This window comes from Ambystoma mexicanum, chromosome 2q (genome assembly GCF_040938575.1).
Source record: "Ambystoma mexicanum isolate Mex_15411 chromosome 2q, UKY_AmexF1_1, whole genome shotgun sequence".
Lineage (NCBI taxonomy): Eukaryota > Metazoa > Chordata > Amphibia > Caudata > Ambystomatidae > Ambystoma > Ambystoma mexicanum.
The window spans coordinates 1332145168-1332172966 of record NC_090924.1 but is presented as its reverse complement, the minus strand read 5'-3'; the positions used below and the strand labels follow the sequence as shown (position 1 = coordinate 1332172966).

The 27799-nt window shown below is 44.4% G+C and overlaps 1 protein-coding gene across 6 annotated transcripts in view; it reads right to left on the bottom strand.

The window, feature by feature from the left end:
• Positions 1-27799, bottom strand: part of RBMS3 (RNA binding motif single stranded interacting protein 3) — a 2259106-nt gene that overhangs the window by 1666904 nt on the left and 564403 nt on the right. For 5 of the 6 annotated variants that reach the window (XM_069648794.1, XM_069648792.1, XM_069648796.1 and 2 more), the window contains exon 2: positions 4315-4481. In XM_069648794.1, coding sequence (XP_069504895.1) covers positions 4315-4481 — 167 coding nt within the window. The remainder of the gene's footprint in view (positions 1-4314; positions 4482-27799) is intronic. The other variant, XM_069648793.1, reaches the window with a different exon arrangement.

The following is a 27799-nucleotide window of genomic DNA, read 5'->3' as shown; positions in this document are numbered from 1 at the left end:
CCTGCCTTAGAAATATCTCTAATCATCTACAATTTAGGAGATCCCTGAAGACCCTTCTCTTTTAGTCTACACTGCTTTGCTACATGGGCTCCCAGCTCCAAGATACCTCTGGGTGAAAGTGCACTTTATAAACTCTGATAACATAACATAGGGTGAGCAGACCCTGACATGTGGCACGTCTCACATGCCACGTTCAGCTCCAACCCCTTCCTCACCAGCTTCCTCGTGGTTCATAAACAAGAAACAGGAAGCTCTCCCAGCTTCCTGGTTCCAGTTGGTGAGCAGCAGGGAGGAGCCAAGAGTGGTCTGGACTGACAAACCGAAGCTGGAAAAACAGGTAAGAAGGCTTTTTATATATATTATTTTTTAAATGTGATGTTTATTTTGCATGTGTGAAGTGTGTGTCAGATGTATGCATGTGTTATGGGTCAGTGAGTGGTGGGTGAATGAGAAGAAATGTGATAGAGTGTGTCTTCGAAGGTTCTGGGTGGGTGTGTGCCTGTGCGGCGAATGCAGTAAGAGTGGATGTAAGAGAAGGTGTATGACTGAGTGACTGGTGGGTGAATGAGTAGGAATGTGATAGTGTGTGTTTGATTGTCCAGGGATGGCAATTAGACTAATCTTGTGAGTACTTGACAGCTAAGCTTAATATAAACAGCTCCCAGACTCTCACGATCCACCTGTTATACAGACCTCCAGGTCTTATTGGAACTTTTGAGGACAACATATCTAATATTATATCCAATAACTTAAAAACTTCATCTCAAGTCCTACTACTAGGATACCCAAACCTAGGCTGCAATGACCCGAACGATGCTCATGGATCAAGTTTGGCAAATATCCTATGGAACAAGGCCTTACCCAAAGAGTGCTCCACCCTTCACATAATAAAGGAAGAATACTGGACTGGGCAGCAGACCTCAATTACAATGCATCAATCTCTGCCATATCCCCTCAGAAATGGTCAGACCACCACCTTATAACCTTTACCTTAGCTACCGAAAAAGCCAGCCCTCTGCCTTTATCGCTAGCTCCACCTATTCCCACCTGGAATAAAAACAACATTACGTGTGACAACCTACTCCCACATATCCTCCCGACACTCAACGCAATCCCGTAAAACCTGGGTCCTGACGCACTGGTCGAGGAATTTAATAATATCATGACCACCTCCCTAGATTCAATAGCGCCACTCAAATTAAGACAAAGTAAACCCAAGGCCCATCTCAACTCTTGGTACACACCATACTTAAAAACACTTCACACCAAAAAAAAGACAATGGCCCTCATTAGGACCCTGGCGGAGTGGGTTTCCGCCAGCGCTAATCGCGGCGGACCCGTCCGCCGTACTACGAGTTCCCTTAGCGCCATGGAGGTTTTCTCCGCCTGGTTTTACCGGGCGGAGAAAACCATGGCGCTAAGGGACCTCGTTGTTAATTACGCCGCCGTACTTTACGGCGGCGTAATTAACTCCTTCCCCACTCCCATTATACCCTATGGGGCAAGAATGGGAATGGGGAAGGGTAAAATGGGGATTGGGGATTTACCGCTCCGCCAAGGTCGGCATGGGGTGGTAAATCCGCCAACCCCCATGGCGCTATCGGCGGCTTTCCGCCATGCTCCGCGGTGCATTTAGCACCGCGGATTCCGCCAGGGTCGTAATGAGGGCCAATGTGATATATCCTGGAAATCACAACCATCTGAAGAAAACAAGACTAATCTCAGTACCATTACTGCTCTTTACAAAAAGGAAATAAACCTAGCTAAACGTGAATCCTATAACACTAGAATATCTCAAGCTTACTCAAGTATGAAAGAACTCTTTGTTATCCTTAAAGAGTTAGAAACCCCCATCCTAGTGCCAGAGAACTGCACAAAGGATAAACACTGGTGCTCAAATATATAGCAAGCACTAGCCAATAAAGTTATGACCCTACAAGTAAAAATTGCTAAGAAAAAAGCTTTGTTAACCAACACTACGCTCACTAGAACCACCCGAGAGTTATCCAATAACACCGTCAAACCCTCCCGCTTCAAGTTCTCCAAAGTCACCACAATTGAAATTGAAAAGATTATATTATCCCTCAAACCTTCTAACTGCCAGGGTGACCAATGCCCGGCTCAGCTCATAAAGGATGCAGCCAGAGACCTGGCCCCCTTTATTACAAAACTCATAAACGCATCATTTGCATCTAATACCATCCCATCTAACATTAAGTAATCATGGGTGCTCCCATTATTGAAGAAACAGACCCTAGACCCCTTGATACCTACTATCTACCGACCAATCACTACTGTGCCATTTCTCCTGAAAATCTTAGACAAAATGGCCTATTCCCAAATTCAAAACCACCTAGCATCTAACTCCTTACTAGGAGCAAGGCAATTAGGTGTTCGGCCTCAGCATGGGACCGAAACAGCGCTAATAGACTTGAAGGCCCAGATTGATGAACTCAGGGATAAAGGGGAAGCAGTATTCTTCTTCTCTTGGACCTATCGGCTGCTTTTGAACTGGTCGATCACCAGGTCCTATGTAGTCACTTGGATTCAGCAGCATACTTCTCAACAGAAGCCATAGCGTGGATTCAATCCGTTCTAAGCAATCGGACTGTGAGAGTCTTCTCACCTATGGCGGCAGCTGACCCCATCCCTATCACGTGTGGAGTGCCACGAGGATCCTGTGTCTCACCCACCCTATACAACATCTTCACCAAGCCCCTTTTCGATGATTTGGATCCTCTGGGTATCACATACACTAATTATGCAGATGGTACTCAGATCCTCCTTCCTCTTACTGGTGATTATGACAAGGATTTGGCCTTGGTGAATAGGTATATCATTCAGGCATGGATGGCCACCCATGGACTATGCCTGAATGATGATAAGACTGAGATCATCATACTGGCCATGCCACCGACCCTGAAAAAATTGAGTCCTAAATACTCAGCCTTCAACAAACAGGTTAATGCCATGGCCTCAGCCACGGCATATACCTGAAAATTGATTAGAGCAGGCAAAGCTTTCCTGTCAAATACTAGTTGTATTACACTCGCCAGTGCACTCATCTTATCTAAACTCGACTATTGTAATGCCTTGAACATAAGGGCCAATAAACAAATTATTAAGAAAATCCAATACCTGCAAAACAATGCTCTTAGAGCAGCATTGGGAATTGCAAAGAGAGAACACATCTCTGAGACGAGAAGAGCAACAACTGGCTGTCCACACATGACAAAATTAAACTAAAAACTGCATCTCTCACATGCAAATGTCTGAATAATGCAGCACCACGCTACCTGTCAGATAGAATCACTGCCAAACTTGTTACAAGAACAACCAGACTCTCTAATATGAACTGCCTCTTGATTTCTAGATTTAAGTTGGCCAGAGTTGGAGGCAGCAGTTTCCAGGTCAAGGCCGCCCAACTATGGAACTCACTACCCTCCCCCTTAATAGTAGAACACTCTTACCAAAACTTCTGTAGGAACTTAATAAAGTGGTTTAAAGACGCTGACATCTAGGTCTGTCTATGTCACTTAAACTAACTGACCTAACATCAGGTAATATTCCAATCACTGATCATTTTTCTAACGGTTTCCTACACGCCATGACTCTCCCCAGATCCCATGTGCCTGTCCTCAGTCTATAGTCAGATTCACATGTATGTGTATATTTGGTATGTACATTATTCACCTGTGTTGTAAATATAACTAAACTGTATTACGTAAATGTACTTTCTATGTGTAACCAAGCTGTGTGTGATCTTATGCAAAGCGCCCTTATAGCTACGGGTCTGGTGTGCAATACAAGTAATAAACTATTGTTCTGGGTGGAAACACAGGTGATAGACCCATCTGAAGGTTGTGAGCCATCTCTTCCCATGTTGTCACTTGGAGGCGGGGTGTTATCATAGATCAAGGGTTGTGTGATGTCATGTGATGTCACGTCTGCTGCCCCGGCATTTTGGTGATATGATGTCCCTGCGCAGAACTCAGGGTACTTACAGTCCTCACACACTAACACAAATGACTGCAAAGTTGCATTTTCCTCTCCTTCTGACTAATTTACCCACTCTCTTCTAGATCCGCCAGAATGCCCGGAGACCTTGCAAATGGCGTCCGATCTTTTAAACCTGTTCGTATGGGACCCTACTAAACTCTCCCTCACCCATTAACCTACCCACCAGTTCAACCACAATACCCTGAAGCACCGTGTGTGCAGGCAACACACCAGCAAGCAACTAAAATAAAGGATTAAGGAGTGTTGCCATGTGCCTAAGCATGCAGGAAGCAGGTAGGTTTCGCATTCACTTACGGCTGGCATAGCTTGATCAGGTCCTGGTCCGTGGTCCCAGGTGGAAGACCTCGGATATAGAGGTTCGTTTTGCTCAGCTGTTCCCCACTGCTGTTGCTGCTGTTGTTACTGCTGTTGGTGCTGGGGCTGGGGGGAGCCATAGGGTGGGGGGCAGCGGCATAGGACTGCTGAAAACAAAGGAGAGAGTCAGTGGAGTAGCCAACAGGAGCCAGCCTCAAATGCAGACGTCACCGTGTAGCAGGATTACGATAATGCACGGGGACACATTCTTAAACTGACATTACCAACAACATTGTTTTCCCAGAATGTCATTACATCTCTGAAAACAAACAGACATTATTTTAAGGCTTGACAGCTCCGTTTATTATTCGGTTTTTCATGCTTATTCGCTCGTTTTTAGAAACGACGTTTGGGGCTTTATGGTGTTTGATGTATCGGATTCATGTTAAGAGAATATATGCATTCTGCATGGATTATAAAGCAATGAAATTACAAGCGTGATGGTCCTGTGTGATAACTCAGTGAAGTGGGGGCGAGGAGGGGGTGCTACAATAAAGGAGGAAATATATCCAGAGTATGGAGGAATAAAATCACACTGTAGGCTTCCCTTAGCCTTCCCTGTGAATTGCCTTGACTGTAGTGAGATCACACTGAAGGTCGTTCTTAATGCAGAGACATCACACAGATGCAGTGTTAACTCACCTATGATCTGCCATTAATGCAGAGTGATCCACCGTTGATGTAGCAACATCACAATGAAGGTCATCTTCAAAGCATCTCACTAAATAATTCCCTAACTTCAGTGACATCACACTGAGAGATGCCTTTACTGCAGTGAAATCACACTGAGAGCACGCCTTATTGCAGTGACATCACACTGGGAGCTGCCCTTACTGCAGTGATATGACACTGAAAGAAGTCCTTACTGCAGTGACATCACACCGAGAGATGCCTTTACTGCAGTGTGTGCACAATGAGAGTGGTGTCTACTGCAGTGACATCACATTGAGAGCTGTCCTTACCACAATGAAATCACACTGAGAGCACTCCTTATTGCAGTGACATCACACTGGGAGCTGCCCTTACTGCAGTGAGATGAAACTGAGAGAAGTCCTTACTGCAGTTACATCACACTGAGAGATGCCTTTACTGCAGTGAAAGCACACTGAGAGCTATCCTTATTGCAGTGACATCACACTGGGAGCTGCCCTTACTGCAGTGAGATGAAACTGAGAGAAGTCCTTACTGCAGTTACATCACACTGAGAGATGCCTTTACTGCAGTGAAAGCACACTGAGAGCTATCCTTATTGCAGTGACTTCACACAGGGAGCTCCCCTTACTGCAGTGACATGACACTGAGAGAAGTCCTTACTGCAGTGAAATCACACTGAGCGCTGTCCTTGCTGCCTCCGTCACATGTCATTGAGTGAACATTCAGGCAAAGCTACGGACCGTCAGCTTTGCCAGCAGGCCAGTGCCTCTAATAGGCCAGTAGTTCTGGGAGGTCGGGTGCAAGTCAGACCCTGCTTGCATATCATGGCTCTTGACTTTTCAGAGCCATCAGACTGTCAAGAAATGCACCAGTTTCCCTGTAAAGAAAACCACCGGTGTTTCCACTTCAGTGTCTATTGCGTTGTTTTTTTTCTTTAATTTTTTTTTTTTTTTATTATCAAGATGGGCTTAAATCGTCATTATTCTGCCATATTTTCTAAATATGATTCCCCTCATGCCCCCCCTTTGTCACTAGTATGTATTATTTATGATGTGTCACTGTTCTTAAATCTGGCAGATGGATGCAGGCTTACAGCACCATGCACAAAGGACTGATACAGCATTCGAAAAACAACATTTAAGAGGGCTCGTTAATAGTGACATTTTGACATTCAGGCATTTTGAGAACTCCATCCATACCTCACGGGTCAGCACAGTTTAGCCAGTCTACAATGATCAGCGTCATTAGAATCGATCACCCCAAAAACAGAATTCATTTCTATTTGTGGTAATTTAGAAAGCAACATGAATCATAAAATGATGTGTGCCTTGACATGCTCGTGCATAAGGACTCAAAACATCAACTCCGCAGTATCTAGCCATTGGATGGAAAAACGGCATGACTTCATATTTCAAGCGAAATGAAAACTTGACAAAACGACTTGAGCAAATGGAAACATTCTGGATTGAGAAATTGGACTCACTAGCTCCTAATGGGATTAACGAAAGCATTCATTATTTGTGCTTCTTTTAACAACACGGGTTGTATTCTTAAACGTTCTAAGCATTGTGTTTATGAATAAGCCAAATGGCAGCAGCACTTTCTTTGTGGGGATTTTTAGGATGTATCTTCTGTCTTGGCAGCAGTGCATGTCACAATAATCCCCAGTGTGTGCACCAATGTCTTAAATATTTAACATTGGGTTTACGCGCTATCATGTGAACATAGTACAATCAATATATGTTCTTTTTTTGGTTTGATTTAACCATGTCACCGACCATAACAAAAAAATATTCCAATATTGAAGATGCGTCCACTATGCAAAGCTTTCTTTCATATACATCACACACCACATTGTCATATTACACTAGGAGATATACCATTATGCATTACAGTTGTTTTTAGCAATAGGGTAATACACAGCCTTTTATGTGCATTGGCGCACACTGGGCGTGTCGTCGGAGTGACATCACGACGTGACAGCAACACAGTGACGTCACACTGTGAGCGTTGCAAAGTGATTAGCAGCTAAGGCATGGCCGGCTGAGCTACACAGACTCCTGATCCAGGTCGAAGGGTCCTAAGGCTACAGGGAAAACGGTGAAGCCATCACATGGCTTCTGCTTATATCACCAAACTTGGGCCACAACATATTATTTACTCATCACTTAAGATTTCCTTTGTTCTGTTTTTCTACATATTTAGTGCCTTTTAACAACCACTAGCGGGTTGCAAGAGAATACTCAGGTAAACCATTTAGTTTAGCCACTTTTCTAAACAATAACTTCACATTGGGGCTTTGGGTAAATGCATTATTATACATGCTGGTCTATTTTCTGTTGTTTTACTTTTATTTTTATTTCAATTTTTTATTGTATTGTTGTAGTTCAACATGTGAGTATGCATTGAATGCAGGTAAAAAAATAATCACATGGTACATACATATTATTTTACATGGAATATTTGGTGGAAACTATTAGGATTTTCTAATCTTTTTGTTGTGTTATTTTCGTGTTTGTCTGTATTTTTCCATATTCTGTGTGCTATTGATTAAGACATTGTATCATAACATATAACATTGGTTGGATATGTGCATTTTTTACTGATTTCACTATCAGTTTCTAGCCCTGAAGACGGACATTGCTCCGAAATGCATTCACTTATGTACTGCATACTGCATTCTAATGATGACATAAATAAGGACTGAGTTTATATAATGCTGTATAAAGAAACAATTTACTAATCGAGATTGAACGTTATGAATGCTCGATTAAATATCAGCTGTGAGCATTAGGTTGGACCAGGGGAATCCCTGAACCTTTTGTTGCCTTGACATGCTGACCATAACTTCAGCATAACTTCGAACCGATTACAGAAGAATCTTCTCCACACTGATCAAGGACACCAACCTTGCTGGATTTCCAAGTGACCCTTGCCACCCACACATCTTCAAAGAAATCCTCAACCATAAAACCCCAGTGACACACTTCCGGAATCTAATGAACCAGTCATTTAAAACAGGAATCGTACCTACCGCCTTCAAATCAGCATAGATCAATCACTGGTAAAAAAGGAATCAGAGAGCGCATAAGACCCAAGCAACTACAGACCTATATCAAACTTGATCTACCCAGCGAAGATCTTGGAGAACCATGTATACAAGATCCTACTTAAATAAGTTGAAACAAAACTTAACCACTTGCAAGTTGCCTTCAGACCAATGAGAGGAACAGAACTAGAACTCCTATCGAAATGGGACAACCTGAAGATAAATGCAGACAATGACACTCAATCTGGCCTCATACTTTTGGACATATCTGTGGCATTTGATAAATTAGCCATGCAATACTAATAAGAAGACTACTGGAAAGTGGCATACAGGAATCTGCACTAAGGTGGCTTACTTAATTCCTTACAAATCGACTCGAAAGAGCCTACTTGCCAAATTTCACCTCAAACACCAAAACCATCTCCTCCAGAGTTCCGCAGGGATCCAGCCTCTCCCCCTACTCTTCAACATCGATATGTCCCCCTTGATGAAAATCATTTGAACACACGGACTGACAGCCTACAACTACACAGATGACACACAACTTATTGTGAAGATGATCACAACCCAGGAATCAAACAACGGCCTCAACAATTGTCTCACAGACATCTACAAATGGATGACAATGAACAACCACAAACTGAACACGGCTAAAACGGAAATAATGATCTCACCCACAGAAAGCAACACAACCAACCCACAACTGGACTGGGCGACTGGCATGGCAACAAACCCGGAGACTTCCAATGTGGTGAATAACCTAGAAATATTCATGGACAACAAAATATCCCTGTAACCGCAAGTCAGAGCAATTGCTAAAAAGTGCTTCAATCTCCTAAGACTACTCAGGGGGCTGATCCCATACCGCTCCTTTACACACAGAACCCTTAGAATCATATTCCTGATACTAACAAGAATAGACTATGCAAACAGCCTCTAGCAAGGAAAGCTGGAAAGACTCACAAAGAAAGTCCAATGGGTTCAAAATACTGCAGCCAGGATTCTCCTAAGTTTAAACAGAAGAGACCATATCACTCCAGCTTTGAGAAGCCTTCAATGGCTACCAGTAAAAGAAATCATCAAATTCAAAGCCTTCTGCATTGCCCATATGTCCCTACACAGACAAGGAACCAAATTCCTCCAGGCCAAGATCAGCTGATACCAGCCAAGAAGGGACCTTAGATCAAGCGACAACCTATAAATAGAGATAAAACAATATGAAAAGAGGACATTTGGAGAAACAGAATTCTCACAACTAATTGCTAACTCATGGAACACCATGCCCAAAGAAATTAGAACCACAGATGACCACATCACCTTCAGGAAATAACTAAAAACCTGGTAATTCAACCGACAATGACAAGTGCATAGGGACAGGGGCAGCAAAAACATTGCAGGCAAAAAATAAACACACTAAGGGACGGTCACACGCAACAGCATCGAAATCAATGAGGACCAGAATACTTAGCCGCCCACATTCCCCGCCTCCCCCAGTCATGCTCCACAGCTAGAGAGATCGGCGAAGAACAGCCCGCCCAATCAACAAGCAGAAAAGACACCCCACATGCAATTTCTGCACACAAGAAAGCCCAGACAGGTAACACATTAAATCAAAGCATCACTCTAACAATTGCTCATCTGCATATCTAGGATTGCCCGGTCGAGCACTACTTTCTCAAATATATTATAATACCAGCTGTGCACACATTGAGCAGCCAACTGCACAACAGGCCAAAATGCAACTGCGCTGACGAATCCCCACTGTTTAGCAAGGAACACACTAGAAACAACCAACCCTCTGCTCTCAAATCCATAGGGGAAGTCAGCCTCCATGCATGAAGAGGAGGCGGGCTAGCCAATGGACTGCAACCAAGATCTTTGGAAGGTACCAGGCAGTGGCAACCGAAGACACACTTCAGAGGCACTGTCAAACTAACTGATGTACTAATCAAATCTCCCGTTTCCTCCTCCTACGACATAACCAACACCACTATACATGACTAGGGGCTAGCCACACTAAACATAGACACACCAAGAACTAATCTGATTCCCGCACTCAACCAACTCTGAGACCCTGGAAATAACCTTAGAGGGAACATACCTTCCCACATAGTCCATGAATCCATCAACACTATACAAATGCACACAATGCTTAATTTGTTAAAAAAAAAAATTTTTATAAAGTGCCAGGGCCCAAATATTTCTAGAACTCCTCTGACACTACAGGTGAGCAGTTCTCCACCACTGCTGCCACCACCCACAGGTGCTCTCCACAGTGTTGACACTTTTGGGGTTACACTACAGCTCACATTTGCTCATTGTGGTCGATGGATGTGATGACAATCACAGCCTAACAATTAAAGTGAGTCCGAGACAATACGTGCCACGAGCAAAAAATAGGTGCCAGTGCTGAGCCCTGGCAAACACCCTGACAAATTAATCCCTGAATGCACACCAACACAATACAATGAAACAGATACCAGTCATCCATGACTCTGGACCCCTTTATAAAAACTTACCAGTGCGTGCAACTGCAACCCCACCCTAACCTCATATGACCCACACACCCAACACAAACACTAGCACACATCGAAGACACTGAGTCCTACACCTAAGGTCACAAAAAGCGGGGCCTACGGAACCAATTCCTGCATGCAAGACAAAGCACACAGACACCAGTTCCTCCTGGTTCTGAACGTATCCTGTCATCCTATCCTTACGAACACACCCCACCCTCTTCTCTTGCAAAGCCATGTGGGTGACTGGAGACTGCCATTGGGTGGTAGCAGTGCTTCTATTATCTTCCAGCTCTCTAGTCAATCAGCAGGATTGGAAAGGGGGCATTAACTGTGAGTAAGGGCAGCATTTCAAGCTTCCTTTGTGATGTGTACGCACTGGGCACTGGTCAAGGAGATATGGACAAGCTTCATCACAGAAAGCCCCCAGGATAGACCTTTTATCATCCGGAACAACCTCTAATGGCATTAGAGCCCTTACAATGGGGTTCTATTGAATGCTAGGTGACCTTTTCACTCGTTAGAGGCTGTCACCTTCATTTAGGGACCACTAACTTGGGTGATGGTTCCCTGTCACACAAAATACAGCCCTATGGTGTGTGCTCTAATGGTTCATTGGCACAGCCATGGGCGTAATTGTAGGGGGGGGGACAGGGTTGTTTGTCCCCCCAACTTTCATGGCACACCATTCTGTCCCCATTCATTTGGCTGGGGCACCTTTTTCTTCAGATGTCATGTCCCCCCTAATTTTTTCAGCAAAGTTACTCCACTGGGCAAAGCAAACTGTTTTGAATTTTGTTTAGGCATGAGACAGACATTACTATAACAGAACCCCCTGGCCATAAGATGGAAACAGTTGGCAAACAACGTTAGTACCTGAGCATATTATGGTAGTGTCTGGCAAAAGCCTACGTAAAGCCTACAAAAGAGCCCAAACTGTGGCATTGTTGTTAGGGAGATTTCTCACACATACTGCTAAAATACCTCTACCTTAGATCCCTCCAACTGTTTTGCTATATTTTGGGGCTTTGAACTTTTGATTTTCAATGTGTTTTACTTTTGTGTTCTTTGATTATTGAGTTTTAAAACAACTCGATAGGCATCATCTTTTTCTGTGTGTCACACAGCACCTTCAGTGCAGTGCACAGGGTTATCTTTCAGACTTCCCAAGGTTTAAATGCTTTCTCTGGGACTGACTACTGTCTCCCAGAGCAATGTAAAGTTAAATTGACTTTACTAGTCTCTTTAGATTTACTGACCGTGCACACACTATCTTCCTATAGAGTGCTGGAGGAGTTGCCTAGCTTCCCCTGAGTCAAAACACTCATGTAACAGTAAAACGTTACACTTTCCTACTTTAAATGGCTGGTGGCAGTGGTTTAGATCAAACTACCATGATTATTTACGACCGGTAACAACAGTAGCTAAAAATCGGGTCAGCCTTGTTTTTCAATATGGCGCCCAAGACCTATCTGTAAAAAAAGACTCCGATCATCTTTTTTCACCATTTCTTTTAGGAAAGGTCCTTTTTGTGTTTTTCTCTGTGCGCCAAACCAGGTTTGGTCCCTTTGTTTGTGGCTATTGGCGGGTTTCAGTGTTGAAGCCCTCCTCTGCCGCCTGAGTGTCTAGGGTAGACAGGATTTGAGAGAGGTGCCTGGAAAACCCTGTGCTTAGTCTCCTAGGAGACATGAATGCACTCTGGCATGATTGGTTGGCTGACTGTCCGGCAAGGACAGCCACCGTGCTGTGTGAGTGACAGCCAGGCTAGAATGAATGGGGGGAAAACTGTTTAAAAGAAGGTCTCTGGGACTTGGAAAGCAGAGTCGACCACTGGAACGAAAGAACCGAAGAGGAGAGGAAGGAAGACGACTACTGTAACTCCTGGACGACCGGTGAAGCCCTGCTGCAGGTCCAAATTGCCTGAAATTCTGACAACAGAGAAGCCCTTCAAGATTAACTTCTTCCCTTGAGTTTGGTGCGAACAACCAACTCGCAAGTCACCTGGACACTGTCCCCCTCTGGTCGAATTTTCATCAGAGGACTGTTGAAATCCGGATAGCCAGAGGGAAGGAACCCAGCTCGTGGACTTTAAGGCACTCACACCTTAAACCGTAATCTTGTTACAGCTTTTGGCCTCTTCCCTGGGCAGTGCTGGAACCTCCCGACGTCCTCCTTCTTGTCCCCATGACTGAGGCGCAGGAACAGCGAGATCTGCTCGAACTGCGAGGAACAACTGCCTCAGCTACAGCTTTCTTCATTGACAAGGTACTGTGCAAACGCTGTCCGGAACTCTTTTTGGACATTGAGAAAGTGGTTGAAACCTTCCTCAACTATGAGGGCTTGTCCTTCCTTAACATTCGTCAAACTTTTTGCGTAGCCAAATCCTTTAAAAATCTGTGGCAAAGACTTAACCGTTTTATACCAGAACTGTGCTATCCTATACAAAAGACTCTGAACCATTGACTTTGGGCCAGGCCTATTGAGAAGAATTGCTGGTTGTATTTAACTGAAACCCTTTGCCCTGCCTCTGAATGTATTTGGGCTGTCTATTCTTATAATCTTGTCTTTTGCCTCCTTTATTAAGTATCTGAAGTGCCATTTTGCTCCCACTTCATTTTGGAGCTAAACTTGTAGTGTTCCCAAAGGGTACTACTGCAGGTGATTCTGCCTAACAATTGTCATTTTAACAGGGATTAAGTGCTAGGACAGATAGAAGGACATACATGCTGTTATAAGTCAAGTGACTGAAAGTACACTTGTTTACGGCATTTTTTATTAGACAAGGAGTTCGTTTGCAGCTACAATTTAGCCATCACCTTTTCAGAAACTGTTTAGAAATAACACAGACATCACCTTAAATTCACACAGGCAGCTGGAAGGACATACATATTGTTATAAGTCAAGTGACTGAAAGCACACTTGGTAAAGGCATTTTTGATTAGACAGGGAGTTGATTTACAGCTGCAATTTAGCCATCACCTTTCAGAAACTGTTTAGATATAACACTGGCATCACCTTAACTGCACAGAGGTAGATGAAAGGAATCCCAGGGGAGGGCGTTTTGAGCATCTAGAGACGGATAGTGGGTGGAAATGGCCAAAAGGGCTAGCTTGATCATTGCAAGTCAATGGGTGGGTAAAAACCAAACACCACCCATAAGCTGTGTGCCTCTCTTCACATCCTACCTCTTCTACATTAATTTTGCACGCCAATAGCTTTGCCTGTGTCATACAGCATCATGTAATAGCCAAAACTAAAAAGGAGCAACCTTTCTCTGATAATTCGTCATGATTAGCTGGCGAAAAAATGCCTGAGAGCTCCACAGTTAATACAAGAAATACGGAAATGTATGTGTATAATACACACATTAACAAATTCCCTGCTTAGGGTCTAATCATAAAACCTGTGGATCAGGTTTTACGTTAAACCCTCTGTCCATGTTCTATGCAACAGACAAGGTTTGTGGACGGCCATATCATCCAAAAGCAAGAGGTTGCCTTTTGCCCAGCGTCACATGTGGCAAGGACCGGCATTATCCATTCCTCACAATTAGGACTTTCAACCTATAGGAAAAGAAGCCTGCTTAGTTAGAAGAACTATATATGTCCTAAGGGTACCAAAAGGTTAATACATGAAGTCTGCTTTGCATAAATAGCAGGCACTTCATTGGTACGATTTGCATATTTCATCATCCGTCACTCTTTAAAGATATAACTTTGTAGACCACACCCCAAACATTTCACATGCCACTATACTCAAGCTTCAGAAAGGTTTTATGCTGCTTTGCAATATTGCGCCAGTATTACTCTCTGATGACATTCCTTGATAAAAATGGCCGTCAGCGTGAGCAGGTCACGGAGGTATCAGAATTCATCCTTAACACTTTTATTCCTTTGTATGTTGAATGCTGGATAACAAACATCCAGAAAATTCTTGACTCGCCAAATGCACAAAGTCCCCTCTCTAGCTCTACTGACATTATCAAAATAATTACGTCAGCACGCAGCCTTCTTCACACATCTTCACCGACTCTGCTTCTTGGTGACAGATAATTTCGATGTCATTAATAATGCACTCAACTAAAGTGACCTGCTTATCTACACCAAACTACCTTCCTTGTGGAAATTGCATATACAAAGAGGTGCATACAGACAAAAATGCTTTAAAGTATTTATAGGACTTCTAAAAGTATCCTATAGGAACTTGAAAGAAAATAGTGGGCCTTCAAGAGCAATACTAAGAACTTTATATGAACATATAGGACACCCAAATACTTATTGAATTCTTATCAAATATTATAAGCTTCAAGTAGGATAGTTGTGAGATCGGATAAGATCCTTGGAGGAAAATCAATAAGAACTGTTTATATGGGGATAATCCAGATAAGATTTTGTGGCTGGAAGCTTTACTTCTTACTTTGTAAAGTTGACATTCTCAACTGGAGTATTATTAATGAAGCAACAGTATATTATTTAAAAGCAAATACTCTTGTTGTGATGCACACTTTCTCGTCTATTGAGGAATTCCAATAAAGGAGTAGATGCATTTTTAACTTTGTGACCTCCTTAAGATCAGGAAACACATTTGCAGAGCTCCTCTTTGTGGCATCGTACACCTTTTCTAACTGCAATAAAAGTCCCCTGCTGTAGTGGTTTCTTTATGTCATGGGGCTTGTTCAATGTTTGCCATGGGTCTGAACAAATCTTTAGAGCAGTAAAGGTTGCATCAGGGGACAGACACCTAGTTACAGTTACTCCTACTGTTTTGGCAGTAATTTTAGGGAGTACAATGGACCAGAAAGGTGTTTATTCAGAGACAAGGATGTACAATAAACAGCAAATAATGTCCTACCTACAACCCATTAATCTGTAAATCTACATATGACAACACACTGTATTCTGTGACGAGTCTGAGGATGTCGTCCCTTCTACCCTATATGAAGACCGTTCCCATGGGCCAGCATGGTGGATCCATGCAATAATCCCCCTGGTGGTGTACCGAGGGAGGGTCACATGGGGAAGGAAGTCCCCTATGAGATTGGCTTTGACTATACCCAGGAGATGCGGTATGTCCCCGCTTCAGTACCACCAACCCTTTCTCCAGTACCAAGTCCTCTTTCCCCTCTAACCAGAGTCAATGTGTTCTATTGTCAAATTAGTCAAAATAACATTCACGACAAGACTGAAATGCAACTATGTATTTTACATCTAGTTTGAAAAGAATGTAATTGGCCCAAACAAAAGTGACAAACTAGCGCAAAAGTTCAAAAGGAGCTCAGCTGGGATAGGTAGGGAGAACGATCCTCTGAGGAGGAAATGCGGGAGCCGTGCATCGGGTTATCAGACAGGAGCCGAACGGGAGCTGAGAACAGAGCAAGGGAAGAACGCAAACCTGGTCAGAGCTGGCAGGTCTCCTCACGCTGGTTGCGGCTGCTGCAGAGCTCGCTGCATTCCCAAATACTACCGCAGCCTCGATGAACAACGCAGCTGCTTGTGAAATGCCAGGACCTACAACATAGAAGCTAATAGGTACGCAGGCCGCCCGAGGGGCGTTGCAGCTGCAGGGAAGCACAGGGGTGAAGGGAGAGCCCGGAGCAAGAAGGTGTGGGACCCTGAAGGGACGTTGAGAGTCAGGGACCCACACCCATATGTAAGCAAAACCATAAGTGGGTCTGAGACCCAGAGGAATAAGAGGGTCTGGGACCCTGAAGGCACATTTTGTGTCTGGAGCCCACACCCATATCAATGTAAAAGTATAAGAGGGTCTGGGACCCCGAAAATAACCAAGGAGAGGAATTGTATCCATGTCAGAAGAGTGAACCAAACAGATACGACAACACAATGCGAGTATGGGACCTGCACTCACATGAGAAGTCAAGAATAAGAGGCTCTGGGACCCTGAGTGAAATAGGAGCAAACAAGGGAAAGTGGTACGCTTGGCAGGAGAGTCAACCAAGCAGATACAATCCTATATTGATAGTCTGGGACCTGGACCCGCGTGAATGGCAAAGACCTGAATTAACAAGGAACAAGAGGGTCTGAGGACCCTGTAAGAGAAATAGAGACAGTCCATGAGAGCACAAAGGCTTGGCAGGGGAGTAAACCCAACCGTTCAGATTTTTGTGAGTCTGGGACCTGTACCCACATAAGAAGTTGAGAACAAGAGGGTCATGGAGACTGGAAGCGAAAAGGACATAATACTATGCCTGTCAGGAAAGCGTGCCAAGTTGCTGGGACATGAGAACTGTGAATCTAAGAGGTGTATCCTTGTGAATTACTGAGTGACATTTACCTAAAAGGATACAGGGTTCAGATGCCCAAAAGGAATGAAAGTAGAAGACGTCTAGGGGAAAGGAGCAAAACCCTAGCCTTGGAGTCCTATACATGTGAACATTGTTTATTTAATCACTTTTGATTTTCCGAGAGACTGGGAACCTTTTTCTTGGTTGGAACTACCATGAATACTTTACTTTGGGAAGAGATCATCCTTGCACTGTTGGTTTAAGTTGTTAGTGTTAGGGACATAGGTAGGCGTTTCAGACACGACTGTTACAGACTTTTTGGCTTTGGTCATCCTGACGGTTTCATTTGTTTTCTTTGAGGCAGGGAAACTTGTCATAGCTTTAGGGATATAGAGGCCTTTTTCCAACCCTTTCTTGATTAATAAAAGTCTTTATCCAAAAATATGCCACCATAGTGTCAGAGCCTTACCCCTGCACCCTTACAATTCTGTTTACCCTATTTTCACTCTGCAGCCACAGAATATGTATATATAAAGCTGAATGTATAAAGGTATGTGTGTATGTTTATCCGGCTATACAAATCCACACAGTTGAGCCCACGTCTACCAAATTTGGCATGGATTCCTCTTTTGTCTGGGGCAAGATCCTAGCCTATGTTTGGATGCAAACATCTTTTATGCAGAAATATTTTTTTATATGTCTGTGTATGTTTCTCCGGCTGTACAAATTCACACCGTTGAACCCACTGCTATTACATTTTGCATGGATTCCTCATTTGTTTGGGGCAAGATTGTAGTCATGTTTGGATGCAATAAAATGTACTCTGTAGACACCCTCATTTACTGATGCTCACCTTGATTCACTCCAACAGGTACAATTTGGAAAAGTATTTGAACCAGTATGTTCAACGTGGTTTATTCCTCTAAAATGTAATACTACTGTATACACTTCGAAAGTGTTTATTAAAGCATTCTTGAAGGGAATAAAACAAATAATGTTATAATTCTTTTTATCATGACACTCCAAATATGTGAAATGACAAGGTTAGAGTTTACTTAAGTTCATTCACGAGAAGAGAGCACAATCAATCAATCTTTCTTGGACATTTTCTCAAATGTGCTGGCGCCATTAAGTGACTGAAACATGCCGCATAAAAACGAGCATCACTTGAAAAAGGACCATCTGATGCAAAGCGAAAATCAATATCAAGAACTTCTGAAACACACCAACAAACAACAGCACGACTTGCAGTCCAGCGGACAAGAACAACCGTCTCCAGGACAAACAAATGAGATGCCACAGCAACCTGAAGCAAAACTTGCCGACCAGAGGCCAAGAGCAACATCCTCCAGGGCACAAGAGACACCTCTCGGGTCCCCCAGCTAGTATCATATGTAGTCAAGCCAACAGCTGAGATGACCCCAACAGGATTAATGAGAAAAGCTCTCTAACCTAGAGGTCACTTAGGACCTGCTACTCCCAGGAATATATCACCCATGCAGTATGTGATATCCAAGCTACTACAATTAGCCCGTAATTAAACCGACCACTGTTATCCCCACATTGCGTGTGCATAGCTCAAACCCAAATACACAAACTTCGGCAAATTTGGTTTCTCTGGTAGTCTGTTTCTCTTTGTTTACATCTTCCAATCTTCGTCTCTTTCTCCCCGCTCACACCCCCTGTGTTCTTTTCTATGTATTTCTCTCCATATATCCTTTTCTCTATGGATATCATTTATTAGTTGAAAGTGGAACTGCTCGGATATTCACTGTCCTTAATGTAGTTTTCTCACAGGATCCAAAAAGGAAATGACATCTAGACATATATTCACACCACCAGTAACTGCCATGCCCTCTGTGGCACATGTAATGACGCATTCAGTGGCACAATCCTCAATGCCAGGTACTCCTCGACACAGTCACTAGTGGCAGTGGTCATATGACTGCAGCTTTTGAGTTACCAGCCCAACCCTTCAAGAAATACCAAGGAGGTGACATGCATTACTCTTTGGCACTGTCATTGGATGAAAAGGCCCCTGGGGCATGGTTACTCCTGGTCAGACAGTCTGCGGCAGTGTTAGTAATGGAATGCTGCTCACTTAGGCAATAAACAGTGCAGTCACGTGTCACCCAGACCTGATCTTAACCTACCTCTGTAAGACAATAAAGACATTTACTAGCTTTGCACTTCTTGTAGATTTTTTTATCCACTCGTATGATATCATTAGATGTTCCAAAGGCTTGTGGTGACATTTTCCCCCACATTAATGCTTTTGGAGAAAATTACACTAGCGTCTTTGTCACTTTCATCAGCCCCAAATCAATTGCATTGTCAAAACTGGTCGACTACTCCATTATATCCACCTGTTGCTCACAAGACGTTCTGGACCACGAATCCAATGACCCCTCATTATTGGTTATGCTGGCTATGGGAGTTGTAGTCCAAAACATCGGAAGAGCCAAAGTTTGCAGACCCTGTTTTACGGTTAGGTAGTGATCCATAAACAGATGGAACACACAAATCAATACAAACTGTAATGATCCTGACCGACCACAGATGACAGAGACACTGCACACCTTGCAATAAAGGCCTCCACCATTTAAATTCTGGGGACCAGGCAGCTCCAGGGGGTTTTGCAATGCACTTAAGAACACAATCTGGATTAGATCAGAGAGATGATGTTCAGAGATCTGAAACCTGAACTCACTTACAGGATGTGAGCATGTTTATTCTTCAAAGACACAGGCGCACAGACAAAAAAAAAAGCAGCGCGCAGCTCCGAGCACCAAACAACAGCACAGGTGGTCCGCCAGCAATGACCTCACAGTTTGTTTTGGATGCTGGGAAACTAAAACAGAAAACAAATGGCGTCACCAGCGCAGTGACAGTCGGTTCTTTTTAGGGCGGCCTGAATTTATAGCGTTTTTATGATCTCACTGCCCTGTGTGGGGTAGCTAAACAGAATTATGGAGTCAGCCGCCAGAGATCGTCCTGGTAGCCAAGATCCGGAGCCATAAGGCTGCATACACGACTGACCAGAGGGAATAGCTGGCTTGTAATATTGACCTGAAATAAATTTCAAGGCCTTCTTTGTCGGAAAAATGTTCTTGTCCAACATGTTCTCCGTTGAATCCAATCAGCAACAATACAGCAATGCAGATGGCTTAGGTCCTTGCTCAGATATCACTGCCAGAGGCGTAGAAAGGGTAGGGCCTGAGCGGGCAAGGCCCATCCAAAGTCTGTAAATGCCCACTCAGCAGCACTGTGTGGGCATTTACTGATGTTAACGTCACTGCGGTGGGCCAAACTACATTAGCTTCAGGCCCCACTTGTTAAACAATACTGGCTACGCCTCTGATCACCACAGAGAATTATGATATCAATTCTAAATCTCTGTGGCGGCGTCACACACTCACCTGCGAAACAGGCCTGAGCCCTGCAGAGATCTGCACCTCACAGCAACCTCTGCATAAGCACATCTCGCAAGGGTCCGAAGCACACTTTCTGACCATCTACCATTCCTAACAGGGCTCCCATCTTCTGTGGTGTAAAGAAACTAGTGTTTCCCTTCTCGCTGGCTCCGCCTTCCAAAACTCAACCAGAAATGATCAAAGAAATACATATCCTCAAAATCTTACAAGACAGACCATTGCCTCGTTCAAGTGGTCTGCTGAAATGGAAGGGTACTTAGGTAAAAGCACCCTGGGTGGTGGGCTTTACTAGCTGGTATTGGTCTACTAGCCCGAGTTAATAGACCAGAGAAAATCAAGAGTCTTTGCTGAGGGCTGCTGTTCCATTCCCACGCTGATGGTTTGGGTTTTGTTTAGGCATGGGAAGGCACTTGACAGGCACTGCCGTATTGGTACTAACTTCTGGTCGTTGATGGCCTCAGGCACCAAATGGTGCGGGTACCTGGACATCTAACAGCAGTACCTGGCAAATGCCTAATACTTATACACAAGCCAAAACTGTTGGCTTTTCCAAGGCTTGTTTTTACCAGGACTTCAGAGAAGGACACGCATAGTGCTTATAAATCGAGTGGCTGAAGGCAGGACTTTTAAGATGTTTTTATTACACCAGCAGCGCGTTTACAACTCCAATTAATTAATTAACTCTCAGAAGACTTCTTTGAAAAAACCCTTGCAGGCACTTGAGTGCAAAGTCTGATAGTAAGGCTTAACTAAAGCCAGCTCAAAGAATTTCCATGAGGAGAAGTTTTGGGTGGGAAGAGGCAGGAATGGGTCGAAATGGCCATAAGGATTACTATGGTCACGGGAAGTCAGTGGGCGGGCTCATAACCAAACAACATAACCAAACAACACCTATAGGCATATGTCATTCCTGTGTGTCCCTCCTCATATGGCATCACTGTGTGTCTCTCCTCATTTGTCATTCCTGTGTGTCCCTCCTCATATGGCATCACTGTGTGTCTCTCCTCATTTGTCATTCCTGTGTGTCCAATGAGTGCATACGCGCTGCAGGAGGAGCGAGGGTTAGGGCTTTGTAAATAGAATGGCCACATGCAGCAGGTAAACTTGACTGCCAAAAGGTAAGTCTATTCTTTATTCAGTGGGAACAGGTGACAAATTGGCAGAGATGGCTGACAGGAGGCTTGTAACACAGGATTACACTAGGTAAAAAAGAACCACATTTTAAACTTGATGATAGACCAACTACTACAAGGAGTGTGCCAATTAAGCTTTGTAGACCAAGCCTGAAGGCCGTACCGGGAGTTATGGGCCCTGAAAACTGAGTTTAAGGTCTAGGCCATCATGATAACGCCCCACACCACCTGACTAGATGCACGCCGTCCACCCCACTCATCACTGCCATCATATACAGCTGTACCCCTCCTCTGTGTCCTTCTGTATCCTAGCCCCCCGCTGCATATCTGATACATTGTTATCTCTGAAAAGCGCTCCATTATGCATCTGTACTGTTGAATACCTCTGTAAAATGCCCTTTTGCCTCTTGAAGCTAGGTCCATGCTCAATAAATACACTAATATAATAATAATAATAATAATAATAATAATAATAATAATAATAATAATAATAATAATAACAATAAGCACAGCAAGGTTATTTAATAAGGTATATAGGCCCATAACCCCTGGTGGTGCCCAAGGGTGTGTTCTTTAAAGCTAATAGTGCTCCCCCCCATTTTATAAATGAACAAAGAAAAAATAACTAAGAATAATCATGGTAAAGTAAGCAATTGATGTAGGGTCCAATTGAACATTTTCAGGCATTTGACCAGTAGCTAAACAAATTCAGTATTTGAGGGCCCCTCATTGATATTGTCACATTTAAACTGCTTCACTATGTTATGTTTTTGTAAAATACACCAATGAGTGCATACGCGCTGCAGGAGGAGCGAGGGTTAGGGCTTTGTAAATAGAATGGCCACATCTGCCGATTGCCGCCCAGCAAAACAATGGAGTGGCGGCTCGGTCCAGGGGTGAATAGCGAGAGAACCAGGCCACATCTACCAGGTGCGACCTAGTAAAGATTGCAGTGGCAAGGGTGAGGAGGGGGCTGACAGGGAACATTTCTACTGCCTAGGCTGTGTCTGTCCGGTGCAGCCCAGGGCAAGGTGGGAGATGAGAAGGAGAACGGTGCCGCCGGGGTGGCTGCTCTCAGCGCAACGATCTAGTGATGAACGAAAATAAAACTTGTGAAAATACTAAAGCATCGATATACTTCTTACTCTGGAGGGTGAGAGAACATGAAACAGTCTACTTTTAACAAGCCTTCTCCTGGCGAGGGTTTAGCAGTCCAATATGATATGATATGCCATTATTAACGTGTGTTTTAAGGCGCAACCAGGCAAGTGAGGGGAACAGAGGGAAGACAAAGACAATGATCTTACTAGGCCAGGTGACATTGAGATTGCGCAAGTGCAGGGGAGGGTGGAAAGGAAAAGGGAAAGGGACAAGTGCGGGGGAAAGAGGGAAGTGGCCGTGCAATACATATGATCAACAGTAATATGAATAATATAAATAAATAAGAGCAATAGGTAAACGAGCTGGCCAGCATGTGGCAAGTACACGGGTAAGTGCAGACATCAAGTGTCAAGAGCTGGTAGGGACTGTAGGGATAACTCCCCAAGTGCATGAGTTACCCGGGAGGCAGTGCAAGTGTGCAACTGGAGGGGGAGGGGACCTGGGCCCGAGGTCAGAGGCTAGCCAGGTTATCAGTGCAGTTACAGTCAGGAGTTCAGCAGGGGAGAGAAGGAGAGAAAGCAGAAGCAAAGAGGAAGGTCTTGAGGTGCTTCCGGAACTGGAGATGGTTCTCCTGAAGTTTCAGTGAGGCAGGGAGGCTTTTCCAAAGGGAGGTCCCAGCTGAAGATAGAGATCTACCACCAACTCATTGCTTGGAGAAGCGACTGACACTGAGGGAGTTGGAGGCGGATGAGCGAAGAGCTCAGGAATGAAGATTATTAGGAGAGAGAGCTGAAGGTATTGAGGCCCCAAGCACCAGAAGGCCTTGTGGACAATGCAGAGGGTTTTGAACGTAATCCTCGCAGCCAGTGGGAGCCAGTGCAGAGATTTCAGTCCTGGAGATATACAATCCCTAGGCTTCAGGCCAAGGTCAAGTTTTGCAGTCCTGCTCTGGATGAGTTGCAGAGGGCAGAGAGTAGAAGCAGGCATATTTAGGAAGAGGCTGTTGCAGTAGTCCAGCCTAAAGAGAACCAGAGCTCTGGAGACAGTGAGCTTTTGGGGGAAAGAGAGGAAAGGAAGAATACCTCTGAGGAGGTGCAGCTGGTAGTGTGACTTCTTAGAGACATCAGAGAAGTGAGGAGAGAAGGAGAGAGTGGAGTCGAAGATGACCCTGAGGATTTTAGCCTCACAGGTGGTAGCAGGAAGAGGGCCAAGAGAGCCTGCCAGAGAGCGACAGGAAAGGAGGGGAGCAGGTGTCCCGATGTGGTCTTAGTCTTACTGGCATTAAGGCAGAGATCATTGGCGGCACACCACTCCGGGATAGCAGACAGACAGTCAGAGATGAGAGAATGAGAAGAGGAGGCGGAAGGGAGCCTTAAAATGAGCTGAGTGTCATCCGCATAGCACTGAAAATTGGGGCAGAGAGCGGCAATGCAGTGAGCAAGAAGTGACATGTATTGGTTGAACAGCCAGGGAGAGATGTTAGACCCTTGGGGAACACCACAGGTAGAGATAGAGATAGAGGAAAAGAAGGATCCCAGTTGGACCTGGGAGGGTCGATTGGAGAGGAAAGAGGTCAGCAAAGATAGGGCCTGATCGGTGATACCCAGATTATCACGGAGAGGGTTGAGCAGTAAGATGAGGACAAAGGGGGTACTGGAATCAAGGTTGGAGAGCTGTTCTTCACAGATGTTCAGGAGAGCAGTGTTCGTGCTTCTGCAAGCTCTGAATCACGACTGATGGTCATGGAGACAGCCAACCAATTCAGTGTGAAGATTAAGGTGGAAGATGGCCAGCTTTTCCAGGAGTTTGCCCAGGAAAGGAGTGATGGAGATAGGGCAGTAGTTAACCGGGCAGGAGGGGTTGGCTAAGGTTTTCAAGTTGGCCAGTAAATCAAGAGTATCAGATATAGCAGAGTGGAGTATAGCAAGGGCTGTGTCAGGGTGTGAGTCAGCCGAAGGGGGCAAGGGGACAAAGTTGCGGAGAAAGCCTCAACTGACACACGCTTAATGCGTCGGATGACCGAGAAGGTAGGTGGCAGTGCTGGAGTTGGCTTGGCCAGAGGGGTGGAGCAAGTGAGCTGAGAGGAAAGGATAAAGTGATGACTCCAGGAGAGAGGAGTGGTGAGAGGGATAGAAAAGGGAAGCTAACATTCTTGGAGTTTGAAACGTGGGTACAACTTATAGTGATACGTGGGTAAATAAGCTCCTAGGATTGCCCCTCAAACTCCCAATATTACTAACTTAAAATCAGGGATGTCATTTGGGGGTCACCAAGGGTTTATGTTGCTATCCCTGTGGTCTCCCTTGCTACCCCTAAACATTGTTTTTTAAAATAAATGTTTTTTTTTTACATTGAAGCTCCTGGGCTGTGGCCAGTGCTATGTGGTTCTTTGTTTCCGGAGAGGAAGGAATTTATGTTGAGTCCTTTTAAAAAAAACAGGGTGTTCCACAAGTGTAACACTTTGAGCAGTGACACTAAATAAGAAAGAATAGGAAAAACAAATAATTTGTCTTTCTCGAATTCTATACAATAATTGCTAGACTCATTAAAGGGGTGTAAAGTCATGTTCTATCATTTCTCATAATGTCATCTCAGGGTGGGGTCAAATGGCATCACTTCCTGTGATGTCAGAGGTCAAGGGTCATGTGATGTCACTTCCGCTAACCCTGGCATTTCGGTGAAATGATGTCCCTGCTTCAAATTCTCCAAATCTGCCTTGGAAATGCAACACAATTATCACAGCTCTTGGAAACCTCCTCTCTTGTCCAGAGCTATGGTCCATCCAGACTGACATGCTCCCATCGTACCCCAAAACATTCTCCCCCTACACTATGCCTTCCCAAACATGTATCTTCCCCTTGCTAATGTTCTTTTGTCCAGCAGACGAAGGGTTGTACCCTAGGCTAGGGCACAGTCATGGGCATAGTTTTAGGGGGGGACAGGGGTGTTTGCCCCCCCAACTTTCATGGCACACCACTTTGTCCCCATTCATTTGGCTGGGGCATCTTTTCTTCAGATGTCCTGTCCCCCCAACATTTTCAACAAGTTACTCCACTGGGCACAGTACGCCACGCCATGGAGAATAATAGGCACCCTGAAACTACTCCGATGGCGATTTGGTGCAGAATAAAAGCCTGTTAGAATTACATGCAAGGACCTCCGCAGCCGGTACTTCAGAGGAAGGATCCTAACGCGTGCCTGCGCCATTCACATACACGAGTGCCTGCTAAGTAGCTCCCTTTCAAAGCTCAGGGGAGCGAAGCATTGCAGGAAGGCTTGGGAAAACACTGGAGGCAGCAATGCAGAAACCATTAGACTGGCTATGACATCTAGAAACGAGGAGCCAGAAATTCCATCTCGATAACCCGCTGTGATTATAAAAAGGCATTTCTTCAATTCTGCAACGACCACAAAAGGAAAACAGTGCCTGCCATGTATGCATTCCTTTCAGAATTGTTTTCCTTTTCTCAAGAAAATGCATCATGCTGTCATTTTATTTATGGTTGTGGATTTATTTGGTTTGAAATTATTCTATTTGTTTTACTTGCATTAAAATCTACATTTTGGAAGCAGTCGCCAGCCAAGAATAATCTAGAATATAGAATTGTAGGGCATCCCTTTTTTATAAAAGTGCACTGACATCTTTGTCAGTTCCGTTGATTATTTGGCCAAAAGTGTATAGCTTTATATAGAAATGGCGGTACTTAAATGTATGTAAACTTTTGCAACTCTTGTTGCTCTCCCCCCCCTTCCTGCATGTCCACCAGTCCACACAAACTGTGCACAACTGAGGACAGATTCAGAGAACTGTGGCCCTTGCACAATTAGTGCGTGGGGCAGTTAGGCCGAAGGGGAGGAACTTTGCCATTACAGGAGCAGATGCAAAGCGCCCTCCTCGACATCAATTGAGTTCCTGCTGGGCTTTCGTGGGCACATCGAATATGCATTGGCAGGGCAAACAGTTCATGCTTTTGTGTAGGCATAGGAAAGACATTTGCCAGTCGTTGCCATAATGGAACTACCTACCCATAACATATCAACAGCTGTTAAATGGTATTTTTGATGCAGTGACTGGCCAAAAGGCATGTACAGATGCTAAAAATGTTAGTCTTTCCAGTGCCTATTGTTAACAGGGCTTCCACTACAAGGACACATCTACTGTTTATAAATTAAGAGGCTAAAGGCACACTTTGTGAAGACATTTGTATTACAGCAGCAGCATATCTACTGCAGCAGTTAAGAAATGATCTCTCAGAAGACAGCTTAGAAATCAAAATGGCAGGCCCTTCCCAGAACATAGCTTGATGTTACTGCTTGATAGAGTTAGCACAAAGAGATCCCATACGGATGTGTTTTGGGCGGGGAGGGCAGGTTGTAGGTGGGAATTGACATAGAGACTAGTTCATGTTAATGTGAAAGGACATTTGTACCGCGCACTATCACCATCGTAGTGGTCCCTTGGCGCTCTGGCGGCTCTGAAAGAGAAGGGGAGGATGAGTTAGTGAGAGGAAGCAGGAAAAGTGCAAGAGAGTAGTGATGTGCTATTATCGGCCTCAGCCCGGTGGGTCCGTTGGCTGGACCTGGGGTGTTTGCGGCCGGTAGTCGTCGTGTACTGTTGTGCAAGGCTATGGGTGTTTTTGTTTTGTTGTTGCCATGTAGTGAAGTGTGTGCGGTTTGTTGTGTTGTAGGTTTTGGTTGTGTTTGGTTTGGAGTTTGAGAGGTGTATGCAGAAAGGGAAATTGTTAGTAGGGTTGGTTAGTTTGCATTTACCTTTGGTTGCTAATGAGTGGGTAAAAACCGAAAGAGTGTGTCCCTCCTCACATCTCTTCTATCTTTACTTCACGTGACAATAGTTTTGGTGTATAGACCGTGCTTTCAGCACCACCTAATAGCCAAAACTAAAATTAGGCATCCCATCATTTGCATGGGGGAAAATACAATGCAAAGGCTGAGGGGTGCACATTGGCCTGTGTGCACGGCTTTTTTCCTGAAGCATGCACACTGAGAAAGAAGCATTGCCGAAAAGTAGCCCTTAACAGGGGCCTGAAGATACCCACGAGGATTGATGGCGGTCTTTGACCGCACCCACCTCTGTGGAGGCCTTCTGACTCCCCACCTCCAGGTCGATGCCACTTACACAGTATTAGCAGCAGAAATCCAAATACTGGAACGTTTCTCTTTTTATGTCTCCGGAGGATAGCTCACGCCTCCGAAAATTAAGAAGAAGGATAGCTCGGGGGCAACGTGCTCACCAACGCAAAGGTCTGTGCTTAGAAACATCTGGGTATTAAGCGCGT